Here is a 13,599-nt window from a genome sequence, read left to right on the forward strand (position 1 = left end):
GTAAAACTTCCAATTTAATGATGGTAGCGACAGCCTCGGAGGGAACTCATGCAGTAGCTTGACGCTGGTTTACCTGTGTGTCTGCGCTGGTGTCTCTTCAACTGGTCTGAGCGAGAGAATCTGCGGCCGCAGTCTGGGAAATCACACTGGTAAGGCTTCTCTCCTGCAAAATAAACCACCCATACTAGCAGCTTCATCAATCGTCTTTTCACGCAGATACACACATTCAAACCTGGGCATGAAACCCTTCACACACTTCACTCATTTACGAGGTGCTCCCTTAGAATACACCACCCCTATTTTATCTTTTTTCAAACTTAACTTTAACAGTCTGTATGACCTGCTCAATGTAATTTATAAAAAAAAAACAGCAGTTTGAGGTCTGGGCAGTAAAAGGGGTAGACATCAAATCCTCTTGCCTGTGTGTTTGCGGCCGTGCATCTGCAGATGTGACAGCTTGAAGTATCTCTTGCTGCATCCAGGATAAGCACATACAAATGGACGCTTTTCATTGGCCTCTAAAGATCTCACAACTGGTGGAGCAATACCACCTACACGGCGAACATCCTTTAAGAAAGAGAAGTCAGAGAGCTATTGTAGTATTATATACTGTATGTCTGTTAAGGTGTATCTGTGTCTGTGTGTGTATGTCTTGTGCTTGCATGTGTGTTAACCTGACTAACCTGAAGTCCTCTGAAGACACCATGTGTGTGTATGTGGTACTGGGCACTGAGGAGCATGGGTGGAGGCGGGGCTGTGGGTTCACTGTCATAGCTGGGTACATGGCCACTGTTGGGCAGGAACAAAATTAAAAACGTTAATTAAAACATTGAGAAGTTTGAGTGCAAAACTTTTAGCAAAACAAATAATTTGATAGATGTGTCAAACAGGCGGTTGGACGGTTGATACTAGAATAGGTACATGCCAGATTGGGTTCATCCAGTCCAAAATAATATAGTCAAGGGTAAAACCACAGAGTTTTATCTATGAGTTTTTATTTTTATTTTTTTATCCAAAAATGTTTTTCTCTTTACCACAACAAACAAACTTTTTAACCACAACTATAGTTATCCTTAACAAGACTGAACTCAGAAACCAACATTCCTCACTTTGCACAAAATATTAATTAAAACATACAATAGAAGCACAAGAGTACTAACAAACACACACATATGAATACAAACATACCAATAGCCATTCTCTTCGAATCCCCCCTATCTCTTCCTCACTACCACAAACACTGATGCATACAGCGCATTATTTAAAAAAATAATGATATATAAATAAAAGAAAGAATCACCTCTTCATGGAAGATGCCAGGTTGTTCATTTGGTTCCATGTTACACAATCCAGCTGAGATGCCATTTGGTACAGGTTATCACTGAGGGGAACAGACAGCCCTGTCATTAGCATTTTACATTCTTAAAAAAAAACAACAACAACAACAACAACAACTAGATTTTCACTCTTTATTTGGTTTGTGAAATTTCAAGGCAACAATAGATACAATGTACCATATGCTATACATTAATAGATCAAAAGGTTGTGAAACAAGGCTAGCTCTGAGGTATTGACAGATAAAGGGGAAATACTGTATATGTTTTGTTTTATTTTTCTTTCTTTATTAATTAGTTATTTCTAGGGCATCCTGAAATTACTACACTGTAACAATAATAACACTGGCAATATTTATGTTACTGTGCATTCTTCCAGCTTTTTTTCCTTCCCTTGTATGGACAATGATGATGTTTCATTCAGCTCCAAATTGCTCGCTTATTAACACATCCTGTCCACCCACCACACTCCTCACTGGCCTCATTAAAAAACATGGGCTCTGAGCCATTCTTTACCTTGGCAGATCACACTACTGCACAAACACAAACACACACACACACACACACATACACACACACACACACACACACACACACACACACACACACACATTTGACAGAATCACACACTTGGAGATGTGGTTGTGCACTCTGCGGGGGTGAGTGCCTCCGTGCCTAGTACACCATGGACCAGTGCATGACATCACTCTGTCCTCAGTATCATTAAAGGCGGGAACCAGTTTTAGGGGAATTCTGGACGGCATTCCTTGAGAAGTCCTTGAGGGAAGGATCGCGATGGCTCGCTAATCAGCTCTGAGCTATGTCAAACTGTGGAAAGACTCACTGATATCAGACATATATTCACAGTGTGTATGTGAGATTGTGTGCGTGTGCATGTCTCTGGATTTGTTTGAGTGTTTCCAGTTCATGCCATAAGTTCTAACAACAGTGAAGTCTTCCTTCCTCTTATCAACATCTGTTCCAGTATTTGGGTTGCACATGTTCCTTTTCTCCAACAACATCGGAGGACGGCATTCAAGGAATTTCATCCTAATTTACCCTTTAAGATGTTTGCATCAAAATGATGGTTGGAAACACATTTAGAGGTTAAATCGAGCAGATTCCCAACCTTAACTACCTCACATCCCCTACTTAACTTTCACTGAACTTGTCTCTTTTACTTTTCCCCTCATTTTTCCTCAGGGTGGACTCAGACACATCAGCAGTAGATCACTCAATGTTTGTTTTGGCCTGCTGAGCACCAGTGGGCAGCACTTAACCTCAGAACAAATTAGGATTCCGGATCCAGACAGTGCAGAGGCAGACGCAGGGCTTAACGTAGGATCAGAGAGAGTTCACACATCTAAAAATTAACCAGCAAGTGAGCGAGTTGCATGGGGTGTTGGTGGAAAGAATCTGACATTAATTGATGAGTGAGGAGTCTGAAAACGTTTGGAAAGAGTGGAATGCTACCGAGAGGGGATTCAAGGTAGCAGAAGTCAAATAAAGCAACAATACAGCCAGAAATACTTGTACCTGCTGTAGTTTCTCAGCAGCAGAGCTTGGCTGCTTGGACAGGATTCTGAAGGATTGTGGCAACCAAACATGGGGGGGGGAGCCGGGTACTGCTGGTCAACTGAAAATAAAAATGCAAAAGTTGCTAATTTTCTTCATAATTGATTAATTGTTTTGTCTATAGATGGATTTTTTCCAGGAGCGGAGATCTTACCAACCTAAACTCCAAAACACAGAGATACTCATTTAATAATCATAAAAGGAAAAAGGCAAATATACACACGTTTTTGAATTAAAAAAAATAACTTCAATGAATAATAAATTGCTAAAATTTTTAATAATAAATGTCCTAGGAATCAACTCATCGACAATTGTCAAATAAAAGTTTCTAGTTGTCAAAGTTCAGGTTTCCATGGCCATACAAAAGCTAACTATATCTAGTAGTACTTAGCTGAAAACATTCCAATGAATGAACCTGTACCAAAATGTTTGTATGTGATTGTATGTTTCATGTTCTCTTCACCTGAATGGCCCAAAAACACACGGAAAGGTACTTTTAAAGGAATATAAAGACATATGCACACTTTTGTACATGCATGTCTGCCCAGAGGCACAGCTCTTCCTTTCAAACAGAGAGAACAGGTCAAACAGAAACAGTGGTTCTTTTCAGGCTCATGTAGTATATTGGTCCCCAGACAGTTTTTGACATTCCAGCAGAGTCACATAAAGCTGTTTCCTCAAGTTATCATTTCCAGAGTCATTAACCCTACGTATGCTTATAGAGCGAGAGGGAGGCTGTGTTTATGTATGCCTGCGTATATTCATGTGTGTGCAGACAGAGACGAAGAGAGATGGGGGAAATGGATAATAGCGATTCTTTTGTGATATGAAAAATTATGGGTTACTTATATAACCTTGCTGTGACATGACAGCCTTCCAGTCTGCGAGTCAATTTAGTAATCAGTCGTCAGGATGCAGGCAGTTACCTATGTTGTTTGGCGGTGACAGCGTGTCCTCGTGTTTGAAGGACAGGCTGGAGAGCTGAGGGGTGTGATGAGACGGAGTGTGACCATAACTGGGGTTGCTGTCTAAACCCATTGCTCCATAACCTAAAGAAAGAAAACAAAAAAGAAGCAATGGAAAGTTAAAATGATCTTATTCGCCTGGTCCAGTCATTAGATTTACATCTTGCAAATTAAACTTGCAAAATCCCCAGTATCTGGTCAGTTATCTGAATCCCCACTGGTACAAGCTCTAAGTCCCTGGCAGGGTTACCACTGAGAGACATTCATCAAACTACTAAATCATCTTTCCTTGTAACATATTCTCCCCCCCCCCCCCCCCATCTATCTTTGGCCTTGCGGTTGCATTATTTATGGCAGGTGGAAAAAAAATATTGGCAAACACACCATAAGCGGAAATAGGCGAATGAGCTACTGTAGAATATCAGTAGAAAAAGAAGGTTGAGAAGTAATGAATTGCATGTACTCTAACTTAATTACAGTTATAAAAAATAGTAACAGTAAGTATTTTTTGCGTCTATTATTGCAATTATGTGAGTGTAATACACAAAAGGAGAATGTTGTATTTGAGATAGCTATGTGAAAATGGTGACACAAATGTGTGTGCAATGTTTGTTTAATACACATCCAGTGTAGACAGGTTGCTTTACAGGCCCGAGGGGGATGTTGAAAAGTTTCTGAGAAAAATGACTCACAAACTCTTTTCCCTGCAGCCTGCACAGCACTACGCGGAGTATTGTATCACTTCATCAAAAATGACATTCCACTGAGCAAACAAGCCTCACTGCATACTGACTGTGAAAGTCACATCAGCAGACACATCCATCGTTAAACCTGACCTCTGAGTACTAAGACCCAATAGACAACATCAAGCTTCAAGGTAGACACATCATATACATGTCAACACTTGACACAAAACAGAAATTAAGTTTTATTCCAGATTAAGATTGCAGATAAATAACAGTTACATTTTTAACCTCTAATCGGCTCTGTGCAGGTCAAGCTTGTTTGGAGTAGTACATCAAGTTCATGATTCACCGCTCATAATTTCAGAATTGTTTCCACTTTATCATTAATTTGTGTTTCAGGAATTCTTCTAGAGAATCCCTATAAATAAAGATCTTAACACAATACGTTTTTGTCTTTGTTTTTACTTATTTATTTATTTATTTTTAGAGCAGAGGAAGTTTTTAGTTTTTCACAACAACTGGGGTCTTTTTTCCAAGAAAACACAGTAAGAGTAAACTTTTTTTGTAAAGTCCATGTAATTTAATCTAACAGTTAAAAACCTAAAACTCTTAAATGCAAAACTTCAAGGTAATTTATTAACAATCAGCTGATGAGTACATTCATCCTCCTGTTTTGGCTAATTTTAATTTCCTGGAAGCTTCTTCCCTATGGCTTGTATGTATTATTGCTGCTTATAGACACGCTCAAGCTTTATCATAAAACCTATTAGATGGACAAAGTGATGTGCATGACTTTCAAAACTGCAAAGTGGTGTGGCTTAATGTATGGCATTAGCTTTACAAAATATTTAAAAGTACCTGAACTTTAGGATGGATGAATTTGAGTTATCATTTGAAAGTTTATGACTAAAGCATTGCACTCGACAAATGGAAAAAATAAGGAATGCAGTAATAAAACCTAGTGAAACCTTATGAAAGATCAACCTACTTCTGTCTACACAATAATACGTTAATACTGATGCCTTAACGATTGTTGTGAAAATCAACAAACATTAATTTCTCCAAAAAAGCCCAATGCAAAGGAACTGTTTTAAATGTCTGCCAGAGCATTACCAGAAAGCTGTCAAGCTTATTCTTGACATGGGACAGAATGGCCCAGTACAGCACATAACATCCTGCTCAGACACAACATGTGGACAACCCCTTAACGTGGAGATACCTCATGAACACATGCAGCAGGAAATGTAGAAAAACGCAGACTTGGATTTTATTGAATGGTGCTCGTCGTCTTTCACTGTCTCTACATAAGATTAAGCTGATGAGAGAAGACAGAGGTGGGACTGGTAATGAGCATGCTTACCCTGGTTTCTGGGTGCAGGAGGACTGTCCATGCAGCTGGACAGGTAGGTTCCATTGGGAAACATCCTTGCTTGTCCTGCAGTTGGCTCTCCGAAGGCCCCAACTCTACCTGAGCCTGTAAACTGACCAGAGAAGTGTACTGTGAAGGCCCCGAGTCCACAGTGAGGGTCCTCTATTGGATCAGTGGTCCCCCAACCTGGTTCCTGCTTGATGAGGGAGTGGTGGGGGGGAAGGGAGGTGTAGGGAGAGCCAGGGTGGAGGTCCAGCAGTTGGGTCCACTGACCACCACCAACAGACATCCCACAGCCACCACCAGCACCTGGTAAAGATGGCATAGGAGGCGCTGGAGGTAAGAGGGTCAGATCTCGAACATCTGACCCCATCGACATGGCTCCACACGGCTCGGTAAGCATTGTTGAAAGCAGGTTGAGACAGTCCAAAGAAGGAACGATGGTATTCCAGTAGAAGACACAGCTGGGAGATTAAAACGTCACACAGTAATAAACTGTAAAGTCTCCTGAAAGTTAATCAACTGAACATGACCTGAACAAGCAATAAGCATGTAGCAAACTCTTCTGCGGAAACAAACATCAGTGGTCACAACACACTACAGGAACCATCTTTTCCACTAGAAGACATAAACTATAGAGGAAAATAAATGAACTAGTGACAATGACCAAAATCTGGATGCCAAATCTCAAGCTCCCTGGGGATCTGCGATGGGTTTGGAGTGGGAGTATCTGCGGGTAACAGTGCCTTGTCCCTCTGTCTCTATAATGTCTGACTTTCCTAACTCTTCTAAAGCCTCAAATACTACATAACTCATTGGACAGGGGGAGGAGCAAGGGAGGCTGAGAAGAAGAAGACTCCCTTGCCTTGCCCCTGGCCAGCAAAAACTGCACTTCTGAGTAGATTCTGACTAACGTCACATTTGCATAAGCGGGTGTTGCTCTTTATTCTTTGTTCAAGTTCAAGTGTTGCTCATCTTGAATGTTTGTGTTACTGTACAGTACATGTGTGCAAGGAGAAGAGAAGTGTTTTTTTTTTATTTCTCTGAAGGACTGTTCTGACTTAAAGCGTGAATCAGCTCCATGAGTATTAATCAGTTAGTAAAAGTCGTCCATGGTTGCGCATATTGACAGTGTAAATATTTGTTTTTCGGCTCAGAGATTTGTAAAAAAAATTATATTGCATTTTCAGTGTGTTTGCTCCCAAAAAATCCTGTAAATCGGTGAAATTACACATACTCATAGCTTACTTAAAGATTAGAAAAAACTAAAATTACAAACAGCATGTGTTTTCTGTAAACTATTGAACTGAGCTGTTTTCTCAGAGATATTCATCATCATTTCTAACGCTTGTGACTCACCTGGTTTATGAAATATAATCCATTTTTCAAATAAGTTACCAAATGGATGAGGCAAGTATATAAACAAAATAGACGAGGCAGGGCCAGAAGTAAAATCTTACTTTTTACTAAAGCATTAATTCTGGTGTACACATTTACATAGCCAAAGTTGGGAGTTTTTTATTAAATATATCGGATGCAATGGCATGTTTAAAAAAGAGTGGATTTTATTACAATTTATGAATACAAAGTTTAATTAATTATCACTCAAAATGTAAAAATGGTACAACATACAGTAAACATGCTCTGAATTGTCCCATTTTGGGAATAGTACTGTTTGGCTAAAAGCAACTCAAATAAATTGCATGGCCTTGGAGCAAAGCCACATCACACAAAAGTATAATTATTTATTAGAAAAGGAGAGGGGGAGTTTGTGTGTGTGTGTATGTGTGTGTGCGCGCGAGCTCGCGCGCGCTTAAGAGATAGGGGTTTTGACCTTAACTCAAGTTTAACTCAATGTGGAATTATACAGGAATGCAGTAAGTTGGAATATGCTTATAAATCCAAGACAGCTGCTGTGGATCTTTTAACATTATTGTATTTGTCAAATCAGCAGTTGGGTTCCTCCTTTCCTTGAAAGCTTGAAACAATGACAGTTGCCTTTTAAAAATATGTGCTACGTTCAGTGTAGCATAGCAGTCAATTACAGTTTTCTTATTGTGAAAGAAAGTAATCAAAGAAGAAGTGAAGACAAAAAAGGTTACATGAGGTAAGACAGAGCCATACAACCAAAAACAAACGGGATAAAAATAAACTACAACTTGCCAGCAACTAGGTGAGTCAGTTTAACACAACACAACCCTTCTTATACAGGAAAGTATACACTCATCCAGGGCAACTCAGGTCTCATTCTCACGTTAAACAAAACACGGAGGTAGAGGAGACCAATACCATTAATGTTACATGCTAGGTGAGCCTTTAGTATGCTAGCTGTGTTTTGTCATGCCATGTAACAACAGGTATAGCAGGGGTGCGAGGAGCCGGAATCCTCCTGTCGGTTACTGTATAGTTGACCACAGCTTTTTGGAAGGTGATTTCACTGTAAGTATTACTGTGGGAGTAAATATAATATGAATTTAAAAAGTGATTACATATCGGACTACTACAGATTATGAAAGGATAGACAAAAACCAAATATTGAAGATCTTGAAATACTGAACAGTTGGCCATGTTGATCATGGTGAATTTGCTTGACATCAATGAAAGTTAGCAAGAAACCTTTTATGACAGAAAAACAGCAAAAGCAAAAGCAGGTCTCAAGCTGTCTGTCAATTCAAATTACTTCCTTTACTCCTGAGCTAATGGCCCACTGGACAACTTTGCCATTTAGACCACAGCATGGCGGATAAGGATGCATTTCCAACTAGCCAATCCATTTGAAACTCTACTGTCAATTTTAGAAGACCCGGGACAATGATGTGAGGTGAAGAGTGTTAGCCAGTTCCTGTCATCACCATCTGGAATATTAGTCACGTCAGTGACCTCTAATTCAACTTAAAAGAAGTGGTGGGGGGAAGACAAGAAATGGGCAAAGGAAAGGAAAAAAAAGGTACAAAAGAAGAGAGAGAGAAGTCTAACTTCACTGTAAGAGTGATGAAATCAGCTAACAATCTGCTGAGGTGGCATTAATAATTGCACAATGTCACTGACGTATCCCTCAATGCCCTCTTAATTCCACTTTTGCTGCCTGTTGGGTTTTAAGTTAAGTTGAAGACGTACTTGCTGCAAGCCTACAGATACAGCAGTGTTAAGTGTAATGGTTTGTCGGATAGGGGACAATCAGGATGCTGGTGCAAAACCACTAGTCTTGACCAGCTGCAACAGCAGCTTGATAATAGGTCAAAGACAAACCCCCATTTCTGTGGTGTAAAACATGGACCTAAAAGAAGAGGAATAATGACATCTTAACCCTTTTAGGACTACATTAAAACACTCATATTTCCCAGTTTTTTCAAAAACAAAAGGAATATATGACAATCGTGTGGTCCAAGCATATCTGATTACAACAGTCATAGCCTTACAAATGCTCCTACAAGCTAAATACAGATTAATCTGGGTGGTTTGTAGTCAAGAATAAGATAAAGTGCTCTCTGACTTAATCTATTCTGGGAAATAAACAAGTGCAAAGGCAGACCCATACCCCTGAGGAACACATTCAGAGGATGTCCACGTAGCTGACTTCAAAATAGTAGCAAAGAAAATTAATATCTCCCAAAGCAATTTGGAAAAACCTTCTGTGGTCCGCCCACTACAAACAAACACTAACTAAAGTAATGTGCTACATGAACAAAAGGTTGTGGCACAATTAAAAGTATCTGTAGAGAGTGAAAGAAAGGCAGTGCCTCTGAGCCAAGGCAAATGCTGGCCATGCCTTCCCCAGTGGAGTCTTTAGAGAGGATTCATCAAAGGTGACGGGGCCAGGAGAAAACAACCCTTTCAGCCCTATGACGGATGGCAGTCCCGAAAAACACCCATTCTTGAGATCAATCTCTGGTTTACTCAGGGTTTAAAACAACATCACTGTGCGCAGGAAGGGAAATGGTCAATACTGCCTCTGACCCTTAACAAGAAATAAAACAAGACTAAAACTTTCTACAGCACGATGAGTAAGAGGGAATGCGAGAAGGGTTTGTTTCAGCCAGAGAAAAGAGCAGAGTATGATAAACTACGCAGATATGTGATCTGGCAAAGAACGTGAAAAATAAATTACTTTTTTCCGTTTAAAAAAAACAACCTCTATGTTCATGCTACTGCATCTGAAGATAAACATTTTATTAAGGTGCTTATTTTCAAATCAAGAGCATGGTGGTTTAAAATGACATGATATATTTTTAAAACATTAATGATTTGTATTAAAATGGCCAAGATATAATGCAGGAGAAGACTACCAAAGATCAACAGGTGTTATTTTGATGTAATGATAGTGGTATAAAAGAAAGGCCCAGTCCTTGACTTCTCTTTGTGGGCATGGAAACACACTGATAACAAACCTAACAGCATTGTGTGGTAATGTTTCATCATTTCCCTCCTATCTGCTTGTGGCCTCTAGTGTATGGTTACTGTTTAAAACAAAAGTCAGGCAGAACAATAATTCCTCTGTCTTCCCTACTTTCTAAGAGCACTATTTGGACGTTTGTGACAGCTGGCTTCTGCTCTTTGAGATAACAAAATCTGAATGCACATCATTACTCATTGCTTTACACAATTAAGGATCCAGTACATTTGGATACATTGTTATACAGTACATACTGTACATGAATTTTCTCTTGAAGACAAAGTCAAATTGCTTCATAACAGCATATACATTGTTCCACTTCCCTATGACCCACAGGAAAAACAACTATCGTCAGTTTTTAATTCTCTCCCATGTCATTGCTCTTCAAAGTGCTGCGTATCAGACTGGAGATAAGAAACAGAGAAGAAAGATCTGTGGGAGAGTGGGCATTTTCATGGTTCATGTGTCAGACACAACACTGGTCCAATGATCTTTCACACACCCGTTCTCGTCTTGTTGTTGATGATCACCTTTCCCCTCTATCACCATCCTCAAGATTCCTCCCTCTCCCGCATTCATATCCATTAAAAGCTGCATGCTCCTGGATTAAATGCAAGAAACATTTTAAACCAAGGAATCTAAACACTTTTAAAGTTCTTCACACTAAACTACTGCATAAGGACAGTCATTGAAGGTAAAGGCGGGCGATATTCTGAATATTTGATATTGTCAACAAATGAAAACAATGTCTTAGTTTGTCTCTCAGTATCTTTTGACTTTCCCAGTTTTTCAGTGGTACTCAGCCCCAAGCCAGTTGGTTCCTTCTGAATAGGTAACTAGTTATACTGTATAATAATTTAATCTTTTAACTTTTATATACTTTATTTTTTTAAAGCTAAATAATTTGTGGACTGTAGTTTTTTGCAAATGTTACTCAAATAGAAGTAAACAATGTATTTGTCAGGGACTATTTACAGCAACGGATCAAGAAACATTTGATGCACTAGTGAGTCTTTACAGCACCAGAATGGTGTATATGGGAGTGAGACGTTATTAAGAATCCCACTGCTCATACGAGGTACCGGAAACCTAATGTGTTCAGTTCCTATCCCCTAACCAGTAGGCTATCCCGACTCAAACCATCCAAGGTCAATGCCTAACCTTAAACATCTGCTGCTACGCAAGAATGGCAGTGAATTTATAATAACATAGAATTGACTCAACACAATCTACAGTATCCATGTTTATTATATTGAAGGAACATGTCACTTATTGATTGTTTTTTTTCAATAGTTTTTGGACAATGGAGCTCTGTGGCACAGATGAATAAGATGTATCCGGTTTTGCCTACACGCACACACAGAGACAATACTTCTTGGTAGGATCGATTTAATGTTGAGTTGTTGTTTTTTAAAAGTTTGTTGACAATAACAAAAATATTGAACTTTAAGTCTGTAATTATTTTGAGAGAGGACAATTGTTCAAGATTCTTTTTAAATATCTGGATATTTATTAGTGTTTACTTTAAAAAAAAATAAAACATAAAGGAGATGCTGACCATTTCCGAATCAAATATATACTGTACATGACAATAGCTTGTCGTTTGAAAACCTGCATAAAGCGGATTAAATTACAACATTTAAATCAAGGCTATGAGTTATTCTACTATCTCGGAGTTAGCTGTAAATTCAATAGCGGACCACTTATATGTAATTTATTAATGAAATACATGTCAGTGATGTTAAAAGTGTCTTGTTGAATTTTGCTGAATAACCTATGTCTCACCCAACAGGTGCCTGTGTGTCAGGATCAAGGCCAGCCTTTATCAGTTCTTTACAGTAAACCACAGCCTCTTCAATGCAGTCACACCCTAGCAGCTGTGGCTGGGGCGTAAGCAGTCATCAGAAAACATTTCAGATATCTCTAGCGGTTACTGTCTGTTGTCATGAGCAAAAGTGTACATGATGACTCTGAGGTATGTGCATAATGATGGGAAAATGTAAAAATTACCGCAATGAGCACAGAATGTGACTATAGGGAAATGCCGTTCTACTGCAACTTTCTCAATCCCTGGAAGACAGTGTATTTAGTTTTGTTATTTAAATTCTTTGCTGAAAATAATAGTTATCAATTTGTAGATTCAAATAAAAATAATTAACATACATCTTTTGTGTGAGAAAAATGACATGCCTGTTCTGTCGTTTTCCATTGTATTTATCAGCACTAAAGAAACTAAATAAGAATAGCTTTAAGCCAAATATTGTGCAATGTATCCCCATTAAAACACATTTGATTCTTTGTTTGACTGTGCTTTTTAAAGTTGTATTGCTTCCCCTAGCCTGTGAGTGTGTGTGTAATATAAACACACTCTGATGACAAGAGACCACTCTATCATTAATAGTCCCAGTTCCACCGCAGTGACTCGATCTCTCCAGACAGGAACATCAGAATTCCTGGAAGACTGTAGCTTTTTTTTAATTTTTTGCTGCTGCTGCTGCCATTAGGTTGAAACAGAGCACACACATTCCACATAGGGGGGATTAACGACTTTAGATAGCTCAACACCACAAATGCAGACTCGCTTTGATTGATTGCTGCGGCCTTTGGTGTGATATGAAGTTGGTCATTAAGTGATATGGCAAGATAACAGCAGCAGTTCACTTACCAAACTTTTTTTTCCGGTGATGCGTTTTTGCTGCAGATGAAAAGACAGCCAAGTCAGTAACATCTAGAAGGCAGATGGAAGAACAATATAATTCTAATTGACTGAATAAAAGCTCAGCGGAGAGTATGCAGTCTTATTCTAACATGCAAAATGTTGAAGATGTATTGTGGGATGCAACTACAGAAATATTTCCATTATTGATTCATTTGACATTTATTTTGTTGATTCATTAATTAATTAATCTATATGATGTCAGAAATTAGTGAAAAATGCCCTTTTTGTCCAACCAGCTAAAGTTATTTAATTCATTATTATATATGAAAAGGAAAAGCAGTAAATCCCCACAATTGAGATTTATTTTTATTTTGCTCAATTTCTCAACAATAAATTGATTGATGAAAATCGTAGAAAATAATTTCTCTTATTCGATTAATTTGATGAGTTATTTCCACTGTAGGGTAATTCGTTTAGCAGTGAAAAATATAAAGTGGAAAAATAGAGAAAAATGACAATGGGATTTTTAATATCTCTGCAGTTGTGGACAGCAAAAGTCCATCGGAAGGCCCTGTGGGATTTTGCATGCCTTGGACCATTGTGAACTTTGGACTCCCC

At 38.8% G+C, this 13,599-nt stretch overlaps 1 protein-coding gene across 2 annotated transcripts in view; it reads right to left on the reverse strand.

Annotated features, from left to right (window-relative positions):
- Nucleotides 1-6,755, reverse strand: part of wt1b (WT1 transcription factor b) — an 8,295-nt gene extending 1,540 nt beyond the window's left edge. The window contains exons 1-7 of one of the 2 annotated variants that reach the window (XM_032512925.1): nt 5,921-6,755; nt 3,836-3,958; nt 2,871-2,970; nt 1,301-1,381; nt 684-789; nt 420-567; nt 74-163 (exon numbers count right to left, since the gene is read on the reverse strand). In XM_032512925.1, the coding sequence (XP_032368816.1) occupies nt 74-163; nt 420-567; nt 684-789; nt 1,301-1,381; nt 2,871-2,970; nt 3,836-3,958; nt 5,921-6,332 (1,060 nt within the window). In that variant the 5' untranslated portion in view covers nt 6,333-6,755. The remainder of the gene's footprint in view (nt 1-73; nt 164-419; nt 568-683; nt 790-1,300; nt 1,382-2,870; nt 2,971-3,835; nt 3,959-5,920) is intronic. The other variant, XM_032512831.1, reaches the window with a different exon arrangement.
- Nucleotides 6,756-13,599: the final 6,844 nt, after the last annotated feature.

The sequence above is a fragment of the Etheostoma spectabile genome, chromosome 1, assembly GCF_008692095.1.
Source record: "Etheostoma spectabile isolate EspeVRDwgs_2016 chromosome 1, UIUC_Espe_1.0, whole genome shotgun sequence".
Taxonomy (NCBI): domain Eukaryota; kingdom Metazoa; phylum Chordata; class Actinopteri; order Perciformes; family Percidae; genus Etheostoma; species Etheostoma spectabile.